At 45.1% G+C, this 26,729-nt stretch overlaps 1 protein-coding gene across 1 annotated transcript in view; it reads left to right on the top strand.

Annotated features, from left to right (window-relative positions):
• The window catches only part of Chat (choline O-acetyltransferase), a 60,169-nt gene that overhangs the window by 25,105 nt on the left and 8,335 nt on the right, over window positions 1–26,729 (top strand). Inside the window, exons 8-11 of the mRNA XM_048337289.1 lie at window positions 16,607–16,776; window positions 20,343–20,443; window positions 21,698–21,826; window positions 24,843–24,965. Of these exons, the coding sequence (XP_048193246.1) occupies window positions 16,607–16,776; window positions 20,343–20,443; window positions 21,698–21,826; window positions 24,843–24,965 (523 nt within the window). The remainder of the gene's footprint in view (window positions 1–16,606; window positions 16,777–20,342; window positions 20,444–21,697; window positions 21,827–24,842; window positions 24,966–26,729) is intronic.

Genomic DNA, 26,729 nt, shown 5'->3' with positions numbered 1-26,729 from the left:
TTTTTTTTTTCTTTCTGGTCTTCAAGCTTTTTTCTTAGATTACTGTGCTTTCCAGAACTTCTAGAACCATGTTGAGCAGAGGTAATGAGGGAGTGGGTTTGGATATATTTTATCTCATTCTTTTTTTTTTTTTTGGCCAGTCCTGGGCCTTGGACTCAGGGCCTGAGCACTGTCCCTGGCTTCTTCCCGCTCAAGGCTAGCACTCTGCCACTTGAGCCACAGCGCCGCTTCTGGCCGTTTTCTGTATATGTGGTGCTGGGGAATCGAACCTAGGGCCTCGTGTATCCGAGGCAGGCACTCTTGCCACTAGGCTATATCCCCAGCCCTTTTATCTCATTCTTGATCTTAAAGAAAGCATTTGGTCTTTTAGCTACAAAACTTTTGTAGCTATTCTTTACTAAGTCAAGGAAGTTCCCTTGTATTTTTAATTTCCTAAGAAATTTGATCATGATGAATACTGAATTTTGCCATGTGCATTTTCCTGTATCAATTAATATAGTTGTGTGATTTTTTTCTTTAATCTGTTCATATGACTGATTTTATTGAGTCTTGAATATAGAACTGGTCTTGTGTGCTCCTTTTTGGGCTAGTGGATAACTTTCAAATGCATGATGGGTTTCCAAATAGTTGAAATTTTTCCTGCTGTTTTGCTTCCACAGTAGTCAGAGAACATATTTTGAATTATTTCAGTTCCTTACTATTTGTTGTGGGTTTTCTTATGGTACTGAAATTACCTTATTATATGCTCAAGGCTCAATGAATAAAAAAAGAATATGAATTCTGCTTTTCTCGTGTGAAGTTTTCTAGAAATGTTGGTTGATAATGTGCCAAATTCTTCTGGACTTTGCTGAATTTATGTCCAGCTGTTCTATATCTTGAGAGATGTATATTGAAGTCTCCAAGGACATTAGTGGATTTATGTATCTCTCCCTTCAGTTCTTCATGTATTTTGTGGTATATGTAGTACACGTCATTTAGCGTAGCCATGTTTTCTTGGCCAATTTTGCCCTTTATTCTTATGTCTCTGGTAAATTTTCTTTGTGCTGGAATTTATTTGACATAAATATAGTGATTCCTGCTTTCTTCTGATTAGTGTTCGCATGATAGTCTTTTCCTTTCTTTTACTTAAAGCAAACCTACTTTATTATATTTAACACAAGTTTCTTATGGAATATTTTACATTCTGTCAATATTTTTGTTGCTATTGTTGCTGGTACTGAAGTTTGAACTTAGAATTTTGTGCTTGCTTATCTTGCTTGCTTAGCTCTAGCAGGGCTTTTTCCTGGGTATTTTAGAGCGTGAGTCTTGAGAACTTTTATGCCCAAACTGGCCTCAAACCATGATCCTTTGGGTCTCAGCCTCCTGAATAGCTATGATTACAGGTGTAAACCACTAGCACTGGATCAATATTTGTTTCTTTAATGTTGTTTTGTTTGTGCCAGTCCTGGGGCCTGAGCACTGTCCCCAAGATTTTGTGCTCAAGACTAGTACTCTACCATTTTGAGTAGTTAGTTGGAGCTAAACTGGCTTTGAATCATGATCCTCAGAGCTCAGCCTCCTCAGTGGCTAGGATATAGGAGTTAACTGTCAGTGCTCAGCTTAGTAACCATTTTTAACTGATGGATTAACACCATTTATATTTAGTGCAATTAGAAATTATCACTTATGATTAATGCAATTATATTTAAAGTAATATGTTTGGACTGCCTTTGCCATTAGTTTTGTTGTTTTCGGTTTTTCAGTTCTTTCTCCTCTGTTTTTCAATTCTTGTTTCCTTTTTTTGCCTTCCTTTGGTTTACATGAAAATTTTTGAGAATTCTGTTTTATCTATTGTGGGTTTTTTTTTTGGTGTGTGTTATATGTTTGTATAGCCTTTACTAGAAGTGCCTGTATTATCTTCCTAATACACAACTCATCTGAGATGACTGGTATTAAAAATCGCACAAGTTCTAATGAAAGAAAGCAAGCTTGGTACCTCTTCCATGATTCTACTCTCCTTTTGTTCTAATTATCTTAAACATTTTCTGCATGCAAAGTAAGAACCATAATAGGCATTTTTTATACTTTTTGTCCTGATACTGGACCATAATTTAAAAAACCAAAAATGAAAATGAATTTGTCAATGATGGTAGCTGTCATGCTCCAAGTCCCTCCTTTGGGTACAAATATGACTCGGGAATTTTCTGTCCCTTGTTGCTAGAGACTTTCATGTAGGGTAAGGGTTCAGGCTGGACACCGTACTTGTTCAGATATCTTTTTTTTCTAGTTCCTTGAACACAGAAACTTTTACTCTTTCCAATGTTCTTCCTTCTTCCCTCCCTCCCCCCTCCTTCTCTTCCTCTACCTCTTCTTCCTCCTCTTTTTTCTCTTCTTCCTCCTACTCCTCTTCCTTTCCCACCGTGCCCGCCCCCCCCTTTCAGGTTTTTTTTTTTCCTTCTTCTTCATTTGTGCTAGTTAGTACTGATGCTGGAACACAGGGCCTCTCATTTTTTCTCATTTTTTTTGCTCAATGCACTCTACCCCTTGAACCAGACCTCTACTTCCCCAACCCTCGCCCCCTCCGACACCCCTGCCTGGGGTCAATTGGAGATAAGAGTCTCATAGGCTTTTTGCCCCCATTGACTTTGAACTGCAAGCTTCAGATCTCTGCCTCCCGTGTTAGGTATGGGCCTCCAGCCCCTGGCTTTCTTTCTTCTTTTTTTTTTTTTTTTTTTTTTTTGGCCAGTCCTGGGGCTTGGACTCAGGGCCTGAGCACTGTCCCTGGCTTCTTTTTGCTCAAGGCTAGCACTCTGCCACTTGAGCCACAGCGCCACTTCTGGCCATTTTCTGTATATGTGGTGCTGGGGAATCAAACCCAGGGCCTCATGTATATGAGGCAGGCACTCTTGCCACTAGGCCATATCCCCAGCCCCGCTTTCTTTCTTCTTGATAGCCCAATATTACTCTCTTTTAATTTAAGTAATTTCCTTTCATTTTGGGAACTTCTTGTAGCCAAACTATTAGGGTAGGCCTGCTAGGGTTAACTTTCTTTTTGATGGAACCCAGGATTCTGTACATGCCAGGCAAGCTCTTTACCACCAATCTACACTACCAGCCCTAGTTTTTGTTTTTTTTTTATCTTTGTATGTAAGAATGTCTTGATTTCCTCTTCATTTCTGAAGGATAATTTTCCTAGATATAATCCTGTGTTGATAATTCTTTCCTTTCAGAATTAAAAAAATGCAGTGCCAATTCCTTCAGATTTCATAGTTTCAAATAAGAAATCTGCCTTCTGTTGCTTTTCTCCTATAGATAAAATGTCATTTCTGTATCCTTGTTTCCTAGGTATTTCTTTATCTTTTGGTTTTCAGAAGTTTGACTATGATGTGTTCATTTTAATTTAACCTGATTGGGATTAAGTCAGTTTCTTTAATCTTTAAGTTTGTATCTTAGTCAAATTTGAGGTTGTTATTGGCGTTTTGTTGTTGTTGTTTTGATTGTTGTGCCAGGATTGGGGCTTGAACTTCAAACCTCACACTTTCCTTTAGCTTTTTTCACTTAAAGCTGATGCTTCCTGCTTGAGCCACACCTCCAGCATTTTACTATTAAGAGATAAAGGTTTTAAGGATTTGGCTGCCCAGGCTGGCTTCAAACTGAGATCCTTAGATCTCAACTTACTGAGTAGCTAGGATTCTAGGTGTGAGTCATCAGAGTCTGGCTCTAAGTTTTTAGCCATTAGCAAGACTTCTTGTTCTGCCTTTTCTCTTCTCCCTTTAGGGGAAATTTTTGTGTATGTCCTGGGGCTTGACCTCAGACCCTGGGCACTGTCTCTAAGCTTTTGTGCTCCAGGCTAGCATCCTACCACTTGAGGCACAGGTCCACTTATGGATTTTTTGGTAGCTAGTTAGAGGTAAGAGTCCCAGAGACTTTCCGGCCATGCTGGCTTCAAACTAAAATCCTTAGGTCTCAGCCTCCTTAGTAGCTAGGGTTATAGACAAGAGCCACCAGCACCCAGTTCCTCTAGGGGAATTTGATAATATGAATGTTAGTTCTTTTATGTCACAAGTTTCTTAGGATCTCTTCACTTTTTTTCCAGTTAATTTTTTCTCTCTTGTTCAGGTGGCCAGATTCTGTTGTTCACCTTCCTTCAATTTCATCGATTTTCTTCTTCCTAATCCAGCCACTGATATTTTTATATATTTTTTTCAGTTCTAAAATTTATATCTGGTTCTTGTTTCTGTCTTTTATTTTGAAGCATTTATATTTCTTTGCTGTGACATTCTATGATATTATTTTTTTTAGAGTTCTTTTTTTTATTAATTGAACATAAATTTTTTTACAAGGTGTTGTGCAAAGAGGGTGCAGTTACATAGTAGGGCAGTGTGTACATTTCTTGTGATATCTTACGACCTGTTTTTCTATCCCTTGTCTAGGTCAGGTAGACATATATACAATGTATCAAGAACATATACAGTATTCACAGACTTGGTCTCTACTGTCTCTCCGTCTCCCTTTGTTAACAGTCATATATCAGGGAGATCATGCCCCTTTGTTTTCTGTGTTCTAGGCTTGTCTCACTCAACATTATTTGTTTGAGTTCTGACCATTTCCCTGCGAATAACAATATTTCACCCTTCCTAATCGCTATGTAGTATTCCATTGTGTATAAGTACCATATTGTTTGGATCCATTCGTCTGTGGAGGGGCATCTGGGTTGTTTCCATATTTTGGCTATTGTGAATTGTGCCGTGATAAACATGGAAGTACAAATGTCTTTTTGATATCTTGGGTTTTGCTGTTTAGGATAGATGCCTAGGAGTGGTATGGCTGGGTCATAGAGTAGGTCTATATTGAGCTTTTTGAGAAACTTCCATACTGTTTTCCAAAGTGGTTGCACTAATTTGCATTCCCACCAACAATGGAGAAGGGTTCCTCTTTCCCCGCAGCCCCTCCAGCATTTGTTGTTTCCTGAGATCAGAGTATAGGCCATTCTAACTGGGGTGAGGTGGTATCTCAGGGTTGTTTTTATTTGCATTTCCTTTACTAGCAGGGATGTTGAGCATTTCCTCATGTGTTTCTTTGCCATTTTTATATCTTCTCTTGTGAAGTCTCTCTTTAGCTCTTTTGCCCATTTCCTAATAGGTTTATTGGGCTTGGAGGGGCTTAGTTTTTTGAGTTCTCTGTAGATGACCGATATCAGGCCTTTGTCTGTTGCTGTGCTGGTAAATATCCTTTCCCATATCGTTGGCTGTCTTTCTATTTTGGTGGCTATGACCTTAGCTGTGCAGAAACTTTTTAATTTGTAGTAGTCCCATTTGTTGAGTCTTTCCCCTATTTGTTGTGCCCCTGGGACTCTATTCAGGAAGTTCCTTCCTGTGCCTATAAGTTCTAGTGTCTTTCCTACTCTGTCCTTCAGTAGTTTCAAGGATTCAGGTCTGATGTTGAGGTCCTTGATCCATTTTGAGTTGATCTTGGTGGATGGTGATAGGCTTGGGTCTACTTTGAGTTTTCTGCATATGGCTGCCCAGTTCTCCCAGCACCAGTAGTTGAAGAGGCTATGTTTATTCCATTGTATGTCTTTAGCTCCTTTGTCGAATATCAGTTGGCTGTAAGAGTGCGGTTTTATTTCTGGGTCTTCAATTCTAATCCACTGGTCTTCCGATCTGTTTTTATACCAATACCATGCTGTTTTTGTTATGATGGCCCTGTAGTAGAGCTTGAAGTCTGGTATTGTGATACCTCCTGCACTATTTTTTTTTTGCCTAGAATTGCTTTGGCTATTCTAGGTTTTTTGCTGTTCCATATGAATTTATGGATTGGTTTCTCTATTTCAGTGAAAAATGTGGCTGGGATTTTGATAGGTATTGCATTGAATTTATATAACAATTTGGGCAATATGGCCATTTTCACTATATTGATTCTGCCTACCCATGAGTATGGGAGGTCTTTCCATCTCCTTGTGTCTTCTCTGATTTCCCTTATTAGATTTGTGTAGTTTTCATTGAATAGGTCCGTCACGTCCTTGGTTAAGTTGATCCCTAGGTACTTTATTCTTTTTTTGGCTACTGTAAATGGAATTGTTTCCATAATTTCCTTTTCTGTTTGTCTATTGCTGGTGTACAGAAAAGCTGCTGATTTTTGTGGATGGATTTTGTATCCTGCTACTTTGCCGAATTGGTTTATTAGGTGTAGGAGTTTGGGTACTGAGTTTTTTGAGTCCTTCAGATATAAGATCATGTCATCTGCGAATAGGGATAACTTGATTTCTTCCTTGCCGATGTGGATCCCTTTGATGTCCTCCTCTTGCCTTATTGCTATGGCTAGGGATTCTAGCACTATGTTGAACAGAAGTGGGGAGAGTGGGCATCCTTGTCTTGTTCCTGAGTTTAGGGGGAATGATTTAAGTTTCTCTCCATTTAATATGCTATTAGCAGTTGGTCTGTTGTATATGGCTTTTATTGTTTTGAGGAATGTTCCATCTATTCCTGTTCTCTCCAAAGCTTTTAATAGGTATGGATGTTGTATTTTGTCAAAGGCTTTTTGGGCATCGACTGAGATAACAATGTAATTCTTAATTTTAGATCTGTTTATGTGGTGAATTACGTTGATTGATTTACGGATGTTGAACCATCCTTGTGACTGAGGGATGAAGCCTACTTGGTCATGATGTATGATTTTCTTGATCAGTTTCTGGATCCTGTTAGCTAATATTTTATTGAGGAGCTTTGCGTCTGTGTTCATTAGTGATATTGGTCTGTAGTTCTCTTTTTTTGTCGGATCTTTGCCTGGTTTGGGAATGAGTAAGCATGATATTAGCTTTGTAGAATGAGTTTGGGATTTCTCCCTCTGTTTCTATTTCGCGGAAGAGTTTGAGGAGTATTGGTATTAGCTCCTCACTAAAGGTTTTGTAGAATTCGTTGGTGAATCCATCTGGGCCTGGGCTTTTCTTAGTAGGGAGGTTCTTGATTACCTCCTGTATCTCACCATAAGTTATTGGTTTATTTAGTTGATTTATTTCTTCTTGGTTCAGTTTGGGCAGTTTGTACTTCTCTAAGAATTGATCCATTTCTGTAAAATTATTGTTTTTTGCTGAGTAGAGGTTTTGGAAATAGCTCCTTATGATTGTTTGAATATCGTGTGTACTTGTTGTAATTTTTCCGGTGGAGTCCCTGATTTTACATGTATGAGTCTCTTCTCTTCTTTCTTTTTTTTTTTTTTTTTTTTTGGCCAGTCGTGGGCCTTGGACTCAGGGCCTGAGCACTGTCCCTGGCTTCTTCCCGCTCAAGGCTAGCACTCTGCCACTTGAGCCACAGCGCCGCTTCTGGCCGTTTTCTGTATATGTGGTGCTGGGGAATCGAACCTAGGGCCTCGTGTATCCGAGGCAGGCACTCTTGCCACTAGGCTATATCCCCAGCCCTCTTCTCTTCTTTTTTTTGTAAGTCTTGCAAGGGGTCTGTCAATTTTGTTTATTTTCTCAAAGAACCAGCTTTTAGTCTTATTTATTTGTTGAATGGTCTTTCTATTTTCAATCAGATTTATCTCTTCTTTAATCTTTGTGATCTCTCCCCTCCTAGTCATTTTAGATTCTGTCATTTCTTGTTTCTCCAGTTGTTTTAGTTTCATCGTGAGGGTATTCACCTGCTCTGCTTCCATTCTTTTAATGTGGGTGCTGAGTGCAATGATTTTGCCCCTCAGTACTGCCTTAGCTGTGTCCCATAGGTTTCTTTGTGATGTGTTTTCTTTGTCATTGTGGCTTATGAATTTGTTGATTTCATCTTTAATTTGGTCTGTGGCCCAAGTGTTGGATAGCAGCGTGGGGTTTAGCCTCCAAGAGTGTGTATAGCCTCTGTGGTATCCTTTGTTGTTGAGGGTTACCTTTAATCCACTGTGATCAGATATAATACATGGGATGACGTCAATACTTTTGTATTTGCTGAGGTTCTTTGTGTGGGCTATGACGTGGTCTATTTTGGAATATGATCCATGGGCTGCTGAAAAGAAGGTGTATTGGGTCTCTGTAGGGTGAAAAGCTCTATATAGGTCTGTTACATCCATTTGGGAAATGGTGTTATTTAGGTCCTCAGCTCCCTTACTAATCCTCTGGTGTTGGATCTGTCTCTTGGAGAAAGAGGAGTATTAAACTCACCCACTATGATTGTGTTTGCGTTTATCTTGCTCTGTAATTCTGTGAGAATTTGCTTGACATATGTAGGGCCTCTTTTGTTCGGTGAGTATACATTTATCACCGTGATTTCTTGATTCTTGATTTTTCCTTGTATTAATATGTAGTGTCCTTCTTTGTCTTTTTGAGTGGACTTTAATGAGAAGTCCAGCTTGTCTGAGATCAGAATGGCTACACCTGCCGTTTTGGTGGGTGCATTTGCTTGGTAGATCTTGCTCCATCCTTTCATTCGAAGCCTGTTTTTGTCCCTTGCTGTAAGGTGGGTCTCTTGTAGATAGCAGATGTCAACTTTTTGGTTGTGAATCCATTCTGCCAGTCTGCTCCTCTTTATCGGGGAGTTTAAACCATTTATATTTAAAGAGATCAAGGATAAGGGTGTTTTTTCTCCTTCCATTTTCTTGTTGGGCTGTTTTTTCCTCTTTTTTTTCTCCTGTCTTTAGTGAGCTGGTCTTTCTGCTGGACTTTGGCTATTGAAGTTTCTTTCTGATTCTGTCTGTGTGTCTTTTATGATCTCTGTTGGGTGGGGTTCCCCTCTTAATATTCGCTGTAGGGCTGGTTTTTTATTCACATAATCCTTTAGCTCCTCTTTGGTGTGGAAAGATCTGGTTCTCCCTTCGAATGTGAACTCCAATTTTGCTGGATATTTGATCCAAGGTTGTAAATTGTTATTCTGAAGTACTTGGATGGTGCTCTTCCACTCACTTCGAGCTTGGTAAGTTTGTGTGGATAAGTCGGATGTTATTCGAATCCTCTTCCCATTGAAAAAAGTTTCCTTCTTCGCTTTGGCTGAATTCAGATTTTGATCTTTAATCTTGAGGTCTGTAGTCTTGAATATTATGTGCCTTGGGGTGGCTTTCCTGGGGTCTGACCTGCCGGGTGTCCTATAGGCTTCGGTTACCTGGATGGGGTCCCCTGTGAGATTGGGGAAGTTTTCTGCAATAACTTTATTGAGAATATGATTAAGCCCTCTGTTCTGGTATTTGGCTCCTTCTTCTATTCCAGTTATGTGCAGATTATATCTCTTGTCTTTGTCCATTAGTTCCTGGATTAGTCTTCCCTGAAGCTTCACCTTTTCTTGGAGTGTGGTCATTTTCTGGTTGTTGTCAGCTGCTTCATCGTCCAGGCGAGAGATTCTGGATTCTATATGGTCCACTCTTTGTGTTATGGTTTCAACTGCGGAGTTTATGGATGTCAGAGAGCTATTTATGGTTGTCATATCAGCTCTGATCGTGGAAATTTCTTCATTTAAAGAGTTGTATTTTAAATCTATTTTTTCATGCATTTCAATTCTCAGGATGTGGAGATTTTCTTTAAAGGCGGTTTGCATTGTATCCATTTTTGCTTCCATTTCTTTAATTGAGGCTTGCATTATATCCATTTTTGCTTCCATTTCTTTCTTGGCTTCCTGGGTGTCCTTCCAGATTTCTGCTCTAAACTCCTGGAATTGTTTTCTGATTTCATTTCTGACGCTTTCAATCATTCCTGTTAACATGGCCTCATTTACTTTTTTAGTCTCTATCTCCTCTTCAGTCATGCTGCTTTTTGGAGCTGGCGAGTTGGCTTGCCCTTTGATGAACTGAGTTATGTTTCTTTGTGATTTGCGCATCTGGAGGTCTGTGTAAATCTTCCCTCCCTCCTGTGTAGGCGTGTCTACGGCAGCAGGTGCTGTCGCTGTGGCCCCACCCACCAGTGCAGGGTACACCTACCAGAGCGGGCGCTGTCGCCGGGGCCCCGCCCTCCTATGCGCTGTGTGTCCACTCCAACAGGCACTTTAGCAGGATATGCCTCCCAGAGAGAGCCCTGGGTTGTTGGGTTGTGCTTGCGCCCTCCTGTGAGTCCTTTGGGGGGGGGGCGGTATGTGTGGGGTCCAGTGGGATCGACTGTCCGGGTGTGGCTTGGCACCCTCAGACCTCGCCTCCGCTGCGAGGGGGGGACGTGATCAGGCTCAGGTGACCCTGCTGGGCTGGTATTGCCCACCAGCGCCTGTGATTTTAGTTGTAAGAGTCTGCGAGGTCCAGGTGTCTCGGGTGGGGCTTGCACTGCCCGCTGTCCCCTGGCCCCTGTTGGGAAGGGGGCGGGGCTGGTTCTGCCAGTTCAGGAACCTGTGGGGCCTTGGAGCTGCTCCACCCTTTCCCTGCTAAACTGACTTCCCAGCGCCTGATGGGGGCTCCCCGCCTGATTTGGGGATTCTTTGTTCCCTCGGGGTGGGGAGGGGGAAGGAGGGAGATCTAGCTTCTTTGTCGGGCTTGGGTCTCTGATAGCTGGTCTCCCGTTGGGGGAGGGGGTAATGGGGGACTCACAGTTGCTGCTTTGTGTGTGTGTCCCCCGCAGCCGTTGGCCCTTCAGGGGTTGGCAAAGTGTCATGGTGGCTTCCCCGGTTCCCTCTTTCTGCCGCGCTGGGTTCCCTTGTCCGAACCCGTTGTGGACCCGAACTTCTCGTCGCTGCCGGTGTGTGTCTTGGTCCGCACCCTGCCTTGTGACCATGGGGTCTCCCGCTATATGAATTCTGCGCTCCTGGCAGCCTGTCTGCCGATCACCAGGTTCCCCTTTCCCAGCCTGGCCCTGTTTGGGCCAGGGTCGGCTGGTGGGGGGAGGGTGCCCCGGAGATTCTCCGGCTCCGTGTAGGTTTTTGGTTCTTCTTTTTTGCTCCTTTTTGTTTTCCTGTGTTTCTCCACTGCTTCTGGCTGCTGGTTTTGCTGGGTTCTTGATGGGGTGTTGGGTGTTGGAGTTCCCAGCTCGCTCTTCAGTTGGAGCGAGTCGGGGTGCCTCCCTATTCTGTCGGTGCCATCTTTCTCTCTCTCTATGATATTTTTAATGTTTTAAATACTGTTGATATATTTTATGGTTACTGAGTTTAAAACATGTGTTACATCATTCTATCGTTTCTATCATCTCAGTGTTATTATCTACTATTTTTTAAAACTGAAGTCAAGATTTTCCTGGTTCTTGGTATAATATGTGATTTCCTGTGGAAATTGGGGTGTATTATGTTATGAGGCTCTGGAACTTATTGAAACCTACTGTCTTAACTGGCCCACTGCCACTATTGCAACAAATAATAGTGATGGTGCTGGCTATGACAGTAAGTGAATATAGAAATCGAGTTCTTCACTGAGCTTTATTGAGTTCTAAGAGAGGGGTACCCTATGACTGCTGGGTGGGGTATTTAGGCTCCTTACATTGTCTCTTTTGATGCTGTGTGAGAAAGTCTAATTAGCACCAGCAGAGATGGAAGTTCCAGCTTCCATGTAAGACCACTCTTTCTCTGATACTCCCAAATGACAAAGTGCTTCATCACAAGTAAACACTGTTATATGTGCAGGCTCACTACGGCCCTGGGTGGCAGCAAAAGGTGGACAATGGAAACAGTGATGGTTTTGCTTGGGATATGTAGCTTAAGCTATTCCAGGAAATGAAAATGACTTTTCTTAGTTGTTTTAGTTTTCTTTTTGTCTTGTTTCTTCATTTATTTGTGTTTACGAGGGTAAGGGGGAGCACAGAAATGAAGGGTGAAAACTGAAGGAATGCAGCAGTAGTAGTCACTGGACACTATGTGGAAAATGAACTATGCAACTTGTGGGTGAGGATGGGAGGGGAAAACAAAGAGGGAGAGGAAAGGGATGGCATTGTCCAAAAAGAAATGTACTCATTGCCTGACTTATGTAACTGTTACTCCTTTGTACATCACCTTTATAATAACAATTAAAAATTACTTATAAGCAAAAACCAAAATAGTCAGGAAAAATGACTGTTATCTAAGGGAGCTCTCCCTGAGCTCTTTTGCTCCAAGACTGGTAGTGTTCTACCACTTTGAGCCACAGTGCTACTTTCTAAGATGCCCTATTTTTTTCTGGTTCTCTGGATCAAGATCTCAGGCTTATGCTACAGTTTGTTTTTACATGCTGGCTTTTTAGAATATCCATATGTGGGATAGTCTAGCAGGGGGTAACACCCATAAGGAAATACCACAGACTGGGTAGCTTAAATGACAGGAATATAGTTCTCACAGTTCTGGAGACTGGAAGTCCAAGGTTAAAGGTTGGTTTCTTCTTGGGCCTCTCTCCTTGGACTACAGATTACTGCCTTCTCAGAGAGTTCTAGTGTAGCCTGTTCTCTGTGGCACTTGGTGTCTTTTGTTTTTTAGGCAGGTCTCATTAAGTATCCCTGATTAGCCTTGAATGCTTGCTCCTCTTGCCTTGGCCTCTCATGTCTTGAATTCCATGTGTGCAACACCTCCACACCTAGTTTCTCTCCCCTTCCTTTTTTTTTTTTAATACCAGTCCTGGGGCTTGAACTTGAAGCCTGGATGCTGTTCTTGAGCTTCCTTTTGCTCAAGGCAAGTGTTCTAGCCATTGAGCCACAGCTCCCACTTTCAGCTTATTTGGTAATTTATTGGAGATAAGAGACTCATGGATTTTTGTGCCTGGGCTAGCTTCTGGCCTCAGAGCCTCCTGGGTAGCTAGGATTATAGACATGAGCTACCAGCACACAGCATCTCCCCCTTTTTCTAATTGTAAGTTCTGTGGACTCCATCTTTATGACCTCATATAGCCTTATATTTCCCCTTTAAAGGTTCTTTCAAGAAATAGTCACCAGGAAGTAACAATGTATGAGTTTGAAGAGGACACAGTTTAATTTGTCATGTGCCATCTTTTTAAGGCTTAGGATCCCTGGCTAGTTTGCTCTCCTTTCTCCATCTTCCAGAGTCTCTTTATGTTTGTACTTAATGTGCTATCCAGGTAAGAAAAATAGGGAAAAGACTACTCCGTACTCCTAGGAGCTGAAGACCCTCTTAAGTTTCATTTTCTTTTCTTTTCTTTTCTTTTCTTTTCTTTTTTTTTTTTTTTTTTTTTGCCAGTCCTGGGCCTTGGACTCAGGGCCTGAGCACTGTCCCTGGCTTCTTTTTGCTCAAGGCTAGCACTCTGCTACTTGAGCCACAGTGCCACTTCTGGCCATTTTCTATATATGTGGTGCTGGGGAATTGAACCCAGGGCTTCATGTATATGAGGCAAGCACTTTTGCCACTAGGCCATATTCCCAGCCCCTCTTAAGTTTTTTTTAAAAGAGGGTTTTGTAACACAAATCAAATGTGCAGTTCTAATGTGCAACATCCAGTTTTCACTGGACAAGAAATACTCTTGTTAGAAAGCCAGGTAACAGTGGCTCGCACCTGTAATACTAGCTACTCAGGAGGCTGAGATCTGAGGATCATAGTTAGAAGCCAGCCCAGGCAGGAAAGTCTGTGAGACTCTTATTCCAACAAACCAGCAAGAAGCCAGTAGTAGAGCTGTGGCTCAAGTAATAGAATGCTAGACTTGAGCAAAAACGGTAAGGGGCAGTTCCCAGGCCCCGAGTCCAAGCCCTAAAACTGGCATACAAAAAATATGCATCATATCCATGCTCACCTGAGATAGTTTGTAAGTTGCCAGCTTCGAACAGTAGCTTTGGGTCTCTGTAAGGCCTCCAGGCCACTGGAATTTCTGCAACACTAAAACTGTCACCCTCCCAGGGCACGAGTTTCAGAGCAAGCTTCTCTTATTACTCAACTCCCACTTCTCAAAATATTAAGCGGGGGCTCCTTGAGGAAGATTGATTTACCACATTAAATGAGCCCCAATGTATTGCGAGAGGATGCCACAAGACAAACAGCTACTGCCTCAAGCCTCCAGCCCACCACCCTGCATTTCCATTACCTCAGACCAGTCATGGTGAATGAATTTCAGTGTCGTTCATTTTCTGCCTTATATGATAAACTTGTCAGCATTTGACCTATCAGCACTTGTGTGCAAGGAGTTCATATACAAGGCCATGTGGCTTCCCAGTTCGGTTGTCCTGCTTCCATTTCACTCTGTCTAATGAACCAGGACCTGGCTCTTATTGGGTAGCACTTAGCTGCTGGGGCCTGCAAGCCTCACATACATGATGACAAGATCTCAGTCCTCCTCTAGGATTCTTCCTTCTTCCCTTGTGGTCCTGGTGCTTGGGTGGCGGGGGGGGGGGGGGGGGGAGAGGAGCATTCTTCCTTACTTCCAGCTTTGTGTAAATCAGCAGACAGGAAGTATGCCAAGCTTCCACACTCCCATTCAGAAATTCCATTCACCAATCTTGCTCCAGCCCCTGGCATGACAGGCTTCTGCTAGGTTTATTGGAGTTGCAGCCTGACCACTCACACAGTCTTCAGGCTGTCTCTAAGAAACCCTGGCAAAGACAGATCTCAAGCTAGGTTCTCAGCTCTCCAAGGCACGACCCACAAGGCCAAGCTGTGCATCAGGAGCTGCCCATGGCCCTCGATGGGCCTCCAGGTCCACACCCTTTCTACACATTGCTCTGACAGCACCAACCTCAACCTGAGTCTGCAGTGATGCTCATTTTCCAGGGCTATCAATGGTCTGCCCCCAACCTGGGCATGAGAGTTAGATGCCTTGAACCAAAACCAGCTTCCTCTCATTCTGAGATGACTTTACTACCATCCTTTGCTAGTGAGGCCTTGCAAATGGCCTTAGATCAAGACCTTTAATTTCTCTACTTCTTGCCTGCAAATGCCTTCTTGCCTTGCACAAAGATGATACCTATCCCCTTTTCATCAGTATGCATGTGTATAGGGAAGCCTGGCACATAGAAGGTTCTCCACAAAAGTTGGCTAACAACCTCAAGCCTTGCTTCCCACAATGATGCTGGACATGGCCAATGGGCTGGGGAGCCTGTGTGCCCCAGCTTCAGGAGTCCTTGGGGGCCACAAGATTAGAGAGCTTGAGGAAGGCAGAGCAAGAGAGGGTGTCTGGGTGGTGAAGACATGGGATGTGCACAGGCATCCAGGTGTAGCAGGAGGTAGGCTGTAAGGTCATACATGGGCTCCAGGGAGCCATGGGGGCGCGGGTAGTAGCCAGCACCTCGTCCTGCTCCTGTATGCAGCCTCCAGCTCAGACTCTGAGCATGCAGACCCAACCCATGAGACCTTGGTCTGATTCCTTAGAACTGTAAACCAAGAGGTTGAGATCTAAAGATCACAGTTCAAAGCCAGCCCAGGCAAGAAAATTTGTGATTCTTATCTCCAATTAGCCACCAAGTAGCTGGAAGTGGAGCTGTGGCTGAAGTAATAGAGCACCAGCCTTGAGCAAAAAAGCTCATGTACAGCTCCTTGGCCTTGAGTTCAAGCCCTAGGACTAGCATAAAATAAAAGAATTTTAAACCAAAACATTAAACTTTGGTTCGTGTGGACTTTTAAGATAGGCTCACTATCTCTATTGCTGTGTGTGATGGTGGAGAGAGAACATGGTTGTGATAGAGGCTTCTGTTTAGAGGATGGAGAGACACATGGCAACTGCCGTTACCCAGGAGCAGCACCTCCAAAGAGGGACTTTGCAGGCCTCCCTGAGCTTTGCTGGGAAGCAGTGGGTTGGCTGGACCTCTCTCTCTGGAACAAACTTCCCAAATTCTGTCCCCCATGAGTATGTGCTTGACTCCCCCGTGTCCCCACAAAAGGTGCCCTCTGGAGACATAGGGGGTGGTAACAGAAGCCCCCTTCCTGTGGGAACTGGGGCATCTTTAGAGGTTTAAGAAAGAAAGCCAGCAGCAGGCTAGGTCTGGGCATGAATCTCTTGCATAGCTACTGGCCTTTAGTCTCCTTGTCCTGATGAGTTTGTTCCATGGACCTGAAACAACCCCAACCCCAGCCAGCTCACCCAGCTGCAGGGTCAGGGTCAGTCTCATCTTCTGCCTGCCATTCTCATTCTGTGTGTGTGTGTGTGTGTGTGTGTGTGTGTGTGTGTGTGTGTGTGTGTGTGTGTGTGTGTGTGTGTGTGTCCAGTGTCATGTGAAGTTGGCCAATTCAAAAACTTCAACAATGACGGGCTGGGGATATAGCCTAGTGGCAAGAGTGCCTGCCTCGGATACACGAGGCCCTAGGTTCGATTCCCCAGCACCACATATACAGAAAACGGCCGGAAGTGGCGCTGTGGCTCAAGTGGCAGAGTGCTAGCCTTGAGCAGGAAGAAGCCAGGGACAGTGCTCAGGCCCTGAGTCCAAGGCCCAGGACTGGCCAAAAAACAAAAACAAAAACAAAAAAAAACTTTAACAATGAATCTAAATATCTGAGACTCATAGTTGATTCATCTAAGGTGCACAGGTGGGACTCAGCACCCCAGAGAGGAGGTATTGGACTGGAAGACTGTAGATTTCCCTGCTGTGGGCCAGCCAAGGGTCCCAGCCACCTTCTTTATCCTGAAAGCAGGATCAATGGCCATACACCAGGGACAGAGTTGGGCTGTCATCACGGGGCAGGATTCTGGAGGGGACCACTGGGCTAGGTCAGAACTTCAGGAGTGTCCTAGCTAACTACGCTATGTTCCCAAGGCAGGCAAGGCTGCCACCCTGCAGTGCCAGAGGCTCTGTGAGGGGCCAGGCCTGGGCAGGATAAGCTCTAAAGATAGCTCACCTGTCTTGCAGACTCCACCAATCGAGACTCACTGGACATGATTGAACGCTGCATCTGCCTGGTGTGCCTGGATGCCCCTGGTGACGGGGATCTCAGCGACACCAACAGAGCACTGCAACTTCTCCACGGTGGAGGCTGCAGCAAGAATGGGGCAAACCGGTGGTATGACAAGTCCCTGCAGGTATGGAAGTACTACCTGCCATGGCCATGAAAGATACAGCACGTTCAGAGCCAGCAAGTGCATCCCCTGTCCTGTGCCTTAAGAGACAGGCTCTGGTGGGATCTGGGGTGCTGAGGAGGCTGAAGGGACACCCCCTGTGCCCACCTTCATGTCTGGATTGGCCAGAGCTCTTCTTAGGAGTGAGTGTTTGAGTTCAACTGACTCTAACCATCCCACAGCCTGTGCAGGAACATCAGGCCAAACCTAGATAATTCCCACCACACACTGTAAGGTGGGGTTGCTTCAGGGGTGGAAAGGAGCCATAGTTCCAGCTAGCCATTTCTTAGCACGTACTCTAGGAATCAGGTCTGTTGCCTGAAATATCAGCATTTCTGAATATCTACCAGCTGGCCTGGCCATTTCAACACACCATCCTTGATTCCAGAGAAGTGAGGCAGCCAAGCATCTCCACAGAAGTTAATCAAATAATCCAAATTTTTACAGTCACATGACATTAGTACAGAAACATGATGACATTTACATTGGCCTAGAGAAAATTACACAGATGAAAATGCAACTGAGGTCTGGCCCGCCACCCTTCCCTAAGCATGCTGATCCTGGATCTGAACTTCTTTATTTGTCTTATTTTATGGTTTATACAAGTACTGAGACTTGAACTCAGGTCCTGGGCACTGTAGCTTAGCTTTTTTGCTCAAGGTTAGTGCTTCTATCACTTAAGGCACAGCATACTTCCAAATTTTGGGTGGCCAACTGGAGATAACAGTCTCACAGACTTTCCCGACTGGGCTGATTTCAAACCACAATCCTCAGATCTCAGCCTTTGTAGTAGCTAGGATTACAGGTGAAAGCTATCAGTGCCTAGTTAGATCTTATTTACTTTTTTTCCCTTCTTTTTTTGGTCAGGCCTGGGTCTTGAATTCAGAGTATGGATACTGTCCCTGAGCTTTTTGACTCAAGGCTATCACTCTACCACTTTGAGCCACAGCACCATTTCTGATTTTCTGGTGGTTAATCGAAGATAAAGAGTCATGGGATGGGAGTGGCTTAGTGGTAGAGTGCTTGCCTAGCATGCATGAAACCCTGGGTTGGATTTCTCAGTCACATAAACAGAAAAAAGCTGGAAGTGGCGCTGTGGCTCAAGTGGTAGGGTGCTAGTCTTGAGCACAGATGAGGCTCATGGACAGGGCCCAGACCCTGAGTTCAAGACCCAGAACCACCACCAACAACAACAACAAAAAGAGTCTCAAGAACTTTCCTGCTCAGGCTGGCTTTGAGCCATGATAATCAGATCTCAGCCTCCTGAGTAGCTAAGATTGAGCCATTGGTGCTCAGCTCTTGTTTACTTCTTATTTTTTTATTACTTATTTACTTTTTGCCAGTCATAGAGCTTGAACTCAGAGCACTGTCCCTTGCTTCTTTTTGCTCAAGGCTAGCACTCTACCACTGAGGCACAGCACCACTTCTGGCTTTTTCTATATATGTGATGCCGAGGAATCAAACCCAGGGCTTCATGTATATGAGGCATGCACTCTACCACTAGGCCATATTCCCAGTCCCTTGTTTACTTTTATAAAGCTACCACACTCTCTCAATTATGACGGTAGAGCTAGCAAAGCATCTCTCTACTTTGGCTTGCCATGAGTGCACCTTGGTGGGCATTTTCCTCTTCTCCTTGCCCCAGCATTCAGCAGGTTGTTCTTTTGATTGGTTTACAGATTTATCCCAGTTATTTCTGATGCACTCTCCCACTGCTCTGCTGACTGTTCTGCATCCACAGTGGAGCTAACTGCTTGTAACTTTCACAGAACAGCTGCAGGAGTGAAATGATGTAATAGATATACAGGACACAGAACACAGTAAGCCTTGGGGGAAGTTTTTAAAGATACTGTTTGCCCTCTTCCTGAGTGACAGGGACAGAATGGCACTCTTGTGGAAGTGGGGTGATCTGTGCCAGTCCAAGGGTGCTGGAGAGCCACCACACAACTGGATTTGAGAAGTCAGCACTCTCACTGCAGGCAGGCAGAGATGCTTGGGGAGAGAGAAGCACCTGCCAGGGCTGTGTTGGGAGAAGCTTTGTGGGAAGTTTGTTGCCTTGTTTGGTTTTGGCTTGTGTATTTGTTGAGTGATAATAAGATTTCAGCCTCTGTCCCACAATCATAAAAACTAGAGAAAGATATGGAAATGGGCAGTTTAAAATGTATACATTGTAGTCTCCTGGAACAGAGTTTGGTAGAGACCATGAGAACTTGTTTGCTCCTTTTTGAATGGAAGGACATAGGAGTATGATGAATTTCTTGAATTTCTGCCTAGCCTAAGAACAAAAACTTGTCATTCATATTATTTTCTCCCAGTCCATTTTTGCCCTGGGTATATTTCTGAGTCACCCTCTGGCACTGGAGGCTCATACTTGTGATCCTAGCTATTCATGAGGCTGAGATCTGAGGATCACAGTTCAAAGCTAGCCCAAGTAAGAAAGTCCATGGGATTCTTACCTCCAATTAACCAGCAAAAAGCCAGAAATGAAACTATGGCTCAAATGATATAAGTACCAGCTAACCTTGAGCAAAAAAAGATCAAGGACGGCCCTCAGTTCAAGTCCCAGGACTGGCACCAAAAGAAAGAAAAAAATAGTTGTAAGAAATTTGGGGCTGGGAATATGGCCTAGTGGCAAGAGTGCTTGCCTCGTATACATGAGGCCCTGGGTTCGATTCCTCAGCACCACATATACAGAAAATGGCCAGAAGTGGCAGAGTGCTAGCCTTGAGCAAAAAAGAAGCCAGGGACAGTGCTCAGGCCCTGAGTTCACAGCCTAGGACTGGCCAAAAAAAAGAAAGAAAAGGAAAGAAATTAATGTTTGCCGATCCTTCAGATACTTTCTCTAATCTTCAGCTGAGGGCTGAGCAGAGCCTTGCTGGTCTCCTTTCACACAGGAGCAGCCTGAAATCCAAGGAGTCAGGAAATCAGGCGACACTCACCTGGCTGCTGGGTGCTGGTGGCACAGCAGAGATGGAACCCAGCAGCAGTTTATGGAAGCACCCTTGATACACCTTTTCTCTCCAGGGACCTTGTAGTTTTTCTCCCTAAGAATCTGTTTGCCATCCAAATACAATTGTTGTTTTTCAATCATTCAACACAATTACCCATTGTCTTCTGCTCATATGTGGACACTAGTCTAGATCCTGGGAATAAAATCAACAGTGGCTAAAACTGCAGAAAGCAGTGTTGGCTGGTGTGTGCACAGTGAGGGGACTGGGGCCAGGTGGAGCGGAGGGCGTGTGCTGAGCTGGTGCTATGAGTTCCCAGGAAGCCTCCAGCCTGTCTCAGCTATGGAACCTTGATGCCGCTTTCCCTGCCAGAGCCTTTGTGGGAATGAAATCACCCAGAAAAAGCTGGCTTGAGCCTCATATTCTGAAGCCACTATAATTGCAATAGCATTATTTTTGAGAACTAATGTGACTTTGTGTTCTTAGAGGGGAGATGCCTGAGTGACCAGGGAGGCCTGATCTGGAGCGAGGGACTGATAAGCACTGCCACCTTGATCCTCCCTGTTGTCCTCCCTGTTGCAGTTCGTGGTGGGCCGAGATGGCACCTGCGGCGTAGTGTGTGAGCACTCCCCATTTGATGGCATTGTCCTGGTGCAGTGCATGGAGCACCTGCTCAAGCACATGTAAGTCTGGGGCAGAGCAGGGGGAGGACTCCTCCCCACCAAACTTGCCTTTTCAGGCTCAGAAAAGGCAGAGGGGCACCTAGGGGAGGGGAAGGACCATCAGTCTCAACCATGGTTTAGCAAAAGATGTCAGTGGAAAGCAGCATGAATCCACACCATGGGCCACAGATAGAAAGTGCAGGCAGAAAGAGACTTAGGACCATCATGTGAAGAAGGAAGAAGTATGGCCAATACTTGCTGGGCTCTGGACGATACCAGACCAATTCTTTTTTTTCTTCTTCTTTTTTAATTTGCCAGTCCTGGGGCTTGGACTCAGGGCCTAAGCACTGTTCCTGAGCTTCTTTTTCTCAAGTCTAGCACTCTACCACTTGAGCCACCGCACCACTTCTGCCTTTTTCTGTTTATGTGATACTGAGGAATCGAACCCAGGGCTTTATGCATGCTAGGCATACTCTAGTACTAAGCCACATTCCCAGCTTCCAGACCAATTCTTGTTGGTCCTGAGTCAGGACTTATGGTCCATCACAGAAAAAGTTGAACCTCTGGTTCTCTGGGGTTTTTTTTGTTGTTGTTGTTTTGTTTGTTTGTTTTAGTAACTAGGGCTTGAACTCAGAGTCTAATGCTCTCACTTAATTTTTCACTCAAGGCTGGCACTCTACTACTTAGCCATGCCTCCACATCCACCTTTTCACTGGTTAATTGGAGAATAGAATCTGATGGATTTGTCATCCCAGGCTGGCTTTAACTGCAATCTTCAGATCTCAGCCTCCTGAGTAGCTAGGATGACAGGCTGGGCCAATAGCACCTAGCTCTTCTTCTCTGGCTTTAATCACTTTGCATTCCCTTCTTCCATTTTTGCTCATTCTCTTCTAGCATCTTCTTCCTGCTCATTCTGTTTCACAAATACCTTTGGGAGGTCACTGAAACCCAACCCTTAGAGAGAACAGCACAGCTTGCTGCCACTTTCTCTCCAAGTCTTGTGTACATGTTGTTGGTGTGTAATGTGGCCTTACACCTTGACAAATGAAATTAGGTAATGCACTTTGGAACTGGATAGAACTTGGCACTGCCATTTTCTGATGCAAGTTCCTTAGTTTATTCATCTGCTCAGGGGCTAGGGGACAGACAGTTCAGACCCATCCACAGTTTTAGGGGTGCACACAACAGCTAGGATGATTGTGGGATCAGGCAGAGAAATAGCATGGTGGTACCTCAGAGGTCCAGACCCTCATGTGATCCCCTTTGTGCCTACAGGATGAAGAGCAGCAAGAAGCTGGTCCGAGCAGACTCTGTCAGTGAGCTCCCCGCCCCAAGGAGGCTGAGGTGGAAGTGCTCCCCAGAAATCCAAGGCCACCTAGCCTCCTCAGCAGAAAACCTTCAGCGGTGAGGGGAAGTCCAAGTGTCCTCTGGGTGGTCCTCCAAGGCCTACCCTCTGCCCTGACCCCCTTCCAGCTGCTGCAGCATCCTAGACATTTCTAAAGACTTCAACAGCACTGCTCCCTTTTGGGCTCTGCCCACCCCACCCCTACCTCTCGTGGAAATACAGTCTAACTAGAGGAGAGTCATAGCTCTTGGGTAATAACCTTGCTGAAGTATCTGTGATTTCCATAAAATGCAAACATGGAGCTTTTTTTTTTTTTCTGAAGGTTTCACCTGACTGAGCAGAGTCAAGGTTGGAAACCCATCCCCTTTTCTCAGAGAGTCATAAACAACTGGTTTGAATAGGTCATTTAAATCCAAGCCATTTCAATTTGCCTGCATTTACTTCAACTTGACAAGCAGGCCTTTTTCTCCAAAGTCTGGTTCAGGCCAGAGGGTAGGGCAAGAGGACTGGGGGTGGGGGTGGGGGGAAGGCTGAGAGCTCTTCTGGGTGGGTCAAGAGCAAAGATAGCTATAGTAGGAAATGTGCTAGTGATCAATCTGGACCACTGTTGTGAGCAGGAATGCATTCATTCATTCACCAGATGTGTGTGCCAGACCCAGGGTAAGCCTCTGGGAATCACAGATAATATTCTGCCATGGGGCCTGCCCTCCACAAGATGTATGGAAACCAGAGGTGCATGCAGAACTGAACTGCCAACATGGAGGCCGAATTCTGCATGAACATTGAGGAAAGACTGGCTATTCAAAAGTGGGCCCTGAATGATGAATAGGAGTATGAGGTGTAAAAAGATGGAGATGAGGCAGAAAAGTAGTGTGTCCAAGCTTGTACAGGTAGGTGCATTAAGATCCAGGCAGGTCTGTAGACTAGTGTGTGACAGGCTTCCCAGAATTAGGGCACAGAAAAGAAGGTGGGCCTTACTATAAAGAGCTCCAGTGTCTTGATGTTTACAGGCCCAGGGCTGCCAGTGAGGAGCCCCAGGAGGATTTTGTGCAGTGGCAGGGGAGAGTCCATGTGGACACTGTGGGATAGCCCTCTGTGCAGGTCAGTTTTGTCCTGGCTGTGGACCCATACTGGATGCAGCTCCATCCCACTGGGAGTCCGCTACACTAGCTACTTGACTTCAACAAGGGATAAGGGAATGGGGTTCTTATTTTCTGTGGAATGGAAGCAAACATTTCAATTTTATGGGGATCCCAGGTAAGTGGGCTTCCAGAGGAGGGACTAAGCAGGCAGGTTGGTGAGTCCTGGGGAAGGAAGGACTTGCCCCTCCTGGGGCCCTAAGCAGGCCCTGCCTGCTTCCCAGCCCCCCCCCCTCATATCCTAGGGCAAGGAGGGGAGTAGGTGAAGCTGTGCGGTCCTGAGCAGATCTTGGGAAGGAGAAAGGGCTTAGTAGGTGGAACTTTGGAGAAAGTTTCCAAGTAGCTATGGTGACAGAGCATAGCCCATATCCAAGAAGCCTGTCAAAAAGCAAGACTAGCTGGCACGGTCAGCTCAGCCTGTAATCTTAACTACTCAGGAGGCTGAGATCCGAGGATGATATCGCAAAGCCAGCCTGGGAAAGAAAGCCCGTGAGACTCTTATAATTAACGACCAAAACAGTCAGAAGTAGAGCTGTGGTTCAACACTAGCCTTGAGCAAAAAAAAGCTCAAAGACAGAACTCAGGCATCAAGTTCAACCTGCAGGACTGGCACACAAAAAAAGAGAGGAAGAGAGGGAGGGAGGGAGGGAGGGAGGGAGGGAGGGAGGGAGGGAGGGAGGGAGGGAGGGAGGGAGGGAGGAAGGAAAAGAAAAGGCAAAAGCAGGACTAAGGGTTGAGTTCCTGTAGGCTCTAGGCCACTCACTGTCTCCATAGGTCCTGAGCATTTGGCCTGGCCCCAGAGAGCTAAGCTGTGTGAGGCAGGGGATAACTCAGGGAGGAGTAGGCAGTGAACATGGAGGTCACAGAGGAAGATGTGAGGGAAGGTTAGGTCCTTGAGCTCACACAGGGTTGGGCAGAGATAGTCCCTGCTGGTATTATTTCCAGTGGGCAGACAGCCCTAACACAAGTGTGGAAGCAGCTCAGGTTCAAGAATCTCTGTATAACTGGGTACTGGCTCACACCTGTAATCCTAGCCACTCAGGAGGCTGAGATCTGAGGATTGTGGTTCACAACCAGCCCAAGCAGGAAAGTCCATGAGACTTATTTCCAATTAACCACCAGAAAACCAGAAGTGGAGCTGTGGCTCAAGTGGTGGAACACTGGTCTTGAGCAGAAATGCTCAGGAACAGTACCCAGGCCCTGAGTTCAAGCCACACGACCAATAAAAATAATAATAATAAACAAATTTTAAAACCTCAGTATAAACACATGGTAGCTCTCTATGTCCTCAGCACCTGGAATGGTGGAATGGCCCCTGAGAGCTCTGACAATAACAGGGACATAGGTGTATCATGAGAGGCTCAACAGAAGTTTCTGGATAAAATGAATTTTTAGACTCAAGTAAAGACTCAATTGAGTAGACCTGGCTGGATAACCATGACAAATGGCTAAGCTCCAAGGCTCTTGTGCCCATAACCCAGCGAGGACAAGCTTCGGTGACAGGGATACCAGATGCTCTTCTGTGGTGAGTCATCTGGATGACCAAATGAATATCCTCCTTCAGGCCCACTTTGTGGGCAGCAAACACCCAGGACTTTGCTTGTGGGAAGGGCTTGGACTATTCATGCAAATGTCTCTCATTGCCCATACCTCTTCCCGCCATGTGGCCCAGGCCAGGCCTGCCTTGACCCTCCAGAGCAGGGCTAGCCTCACTCGGCACAGCTCACTTTCTGCTCAGTGCCCTGGTCTGGTATACGTTCTGCTACCTGTACAACGAAGGCATATCTCTGACACCCCTGTGTGCTTCTGGAGGGCAAAAAACCTTGATCTTGCCTTCTGGAACAGCAGGACATGGACCAGGTTAAGAAACTTGGGTGGCTGCAGTGGGTGCCTTCTATTTTGCATTTCATCCAAGTATCTTTTCTTTCTTTCACAGAATAGTAAAGAATCTTGACTTCACTGTTTATAAATTTGATGGCTATGGGAAAACATTTATAAAGAAGCAGAAATGCAGCCCAGACGCCTTCATCCAGGTGGCCCTCCAGCTGACCTTCTACAGGTGAGTAAAGGCAGGATGAGCCTGTGTTCAGGTAAGCTGCCTGCCTAGGTACCTGAGTCTAAAAGAATCCTGGAGGAAGGTGTGGGGAGGGGGCGTAGAAGGGAGGGGGGTCTCAGTAGATGGAGGATAACCTAAGCAGACTGCAAAGACAAGGCACCACTCTAGCAGGGTTTGACTATACACCCACCCTCAGAAAGGAAAAGGAAGAAGGCTGTTAGTTGGAGACCTGCCTGTGCCATGGGGGTCTAGAAATAAAAGAGCAGCTCAGACCTAAGGAGAGCCAAGTGGCTCCTTATCCCATTTTATACAGTCCATTTGAGTCGGTCATCTTCCCAACCTGGGTCAGGACCAAGGTTGCCCAGTTAATACAGACACGATTTGGGTTCATCCTTGGTTCATCGCTTCCCTTTCTCTCACCCCCATCCCCCCATGTTAGTTATCTTCCAAATGCCCCTCAATAGGTCCTGTGTCCTGTCCATCTGCCACCTTCAACCATTGCTTGGCCTCTCTTGCTTGTCCAACACCACACGCCCTAAGGCTTTGTGCACCTGCTGCTGCCCACATAATCCTGTCTGCAGGAAGTGTGAGCTTTTAAATATGCAAATCAGATGCTATTACTTACCACATGCAACTTCCCAGTGCCTCCCATCATGCTTTGGGTCACCCTACAAGCTCTTAGGCCTCCACACCAGTCATTTCCAGCCCAGGCATTAGATGCCTGCCTGTCTGGACTGACTTATGTAAGCAGCTATCCCAGGCTCCCTTGCCACCCAGTTCACTAGCAAACCCCATCATCCCTCCAGAAACTCACCTAGTGCAGAGAGGACAAGACTTGCTATGTGGTAGCCCCTTACTTCTCAGCTCTGCCCTTGTCCTACCTCACAATCAACACCAAGGACTTGGAAGCTCTGGTGAGAAAGGAAGTGTGCCAGCCAGGCATGCAAGGCCAGAGATGGTCACCTGATTCTCATACTGAGCTCTACTAGAGAGACCAGGAGGAGATGCTAGACACACCTCTGACTGATGGAAATCACCCAGATAGCCTCTTTTCAGCCAGCCCTGTGAAGGAGGTCCAGGATGGTTGGTGCCCACAAGCCTGACCATCCTAGAATGGCGGGCCTGGGCAGCAGTCACTCACCAATCCTCACACCTCAGCCAGAGATCATGGCTAAATTGGCTTAAATAAAACAGGAGGAATCAGGGTATGAGTAATAAATTGCATGATTATCCTAGTCTGTGCTGTTATCCAACATTCACTGGATCTCAAAACGTTCTAGGCTTCCTAACAGATTGGAATTTTTGTGAGTGCAAGTGCTGGAGTTGGGCCTTGAGCTTAGGGCCTGAGTGCAGTCACTTAGGCTTTGTTTTTTTGTTTGTTTCTGTTTGTTTGGTTTGGTTTTTGCTTGTTTGTTTTCATTTGTTTTTTGCTTATTTGTTGTTTATTTCTGTTTGCTTGTTTTTGATTGTTTGTCTTTTGCTTAAAACTGGCACTCTACCACTGGAACCATAACTCCATTTTCAGCCTCTGGTAATCAATTGGAGATTAATTGGAATTTTACAAACTTTCTTGCCTGGGCTTGATTTTTACACTATGATTCTCAGATCTCAGCCTCTTGAGTAGCTAGGATTTAATAAGCATGAGCCACAGGCACTATGCAGGAATTATTTTTAACCAAAGTTATATCTTTATATCAGTCCCCAGAGTATGAACCTGTACATTAGAGACACCCTCCCCCCACCATTCATCTGGAAATTCTCCTTTAG

The sequence above is a fragment of the Perognathus longimembris genome, chromosome 2 (genome assembly GCF_023159225.1).
Source record: "Perognathus longimembris pacificus isolate PPM17 chromosome 2, ASM2315922v1, whole genome shotgun sequence".
NCBI classification, from domain to species: Eukaryota; Metazoa; Chordata; class Mammalia; order Rodentia; family Heteromyidae; genus Perognathus; species Perognathus longimembris.
This window is presented reverse-complemented; position numbering and strand designations above follow the sequence as displayed.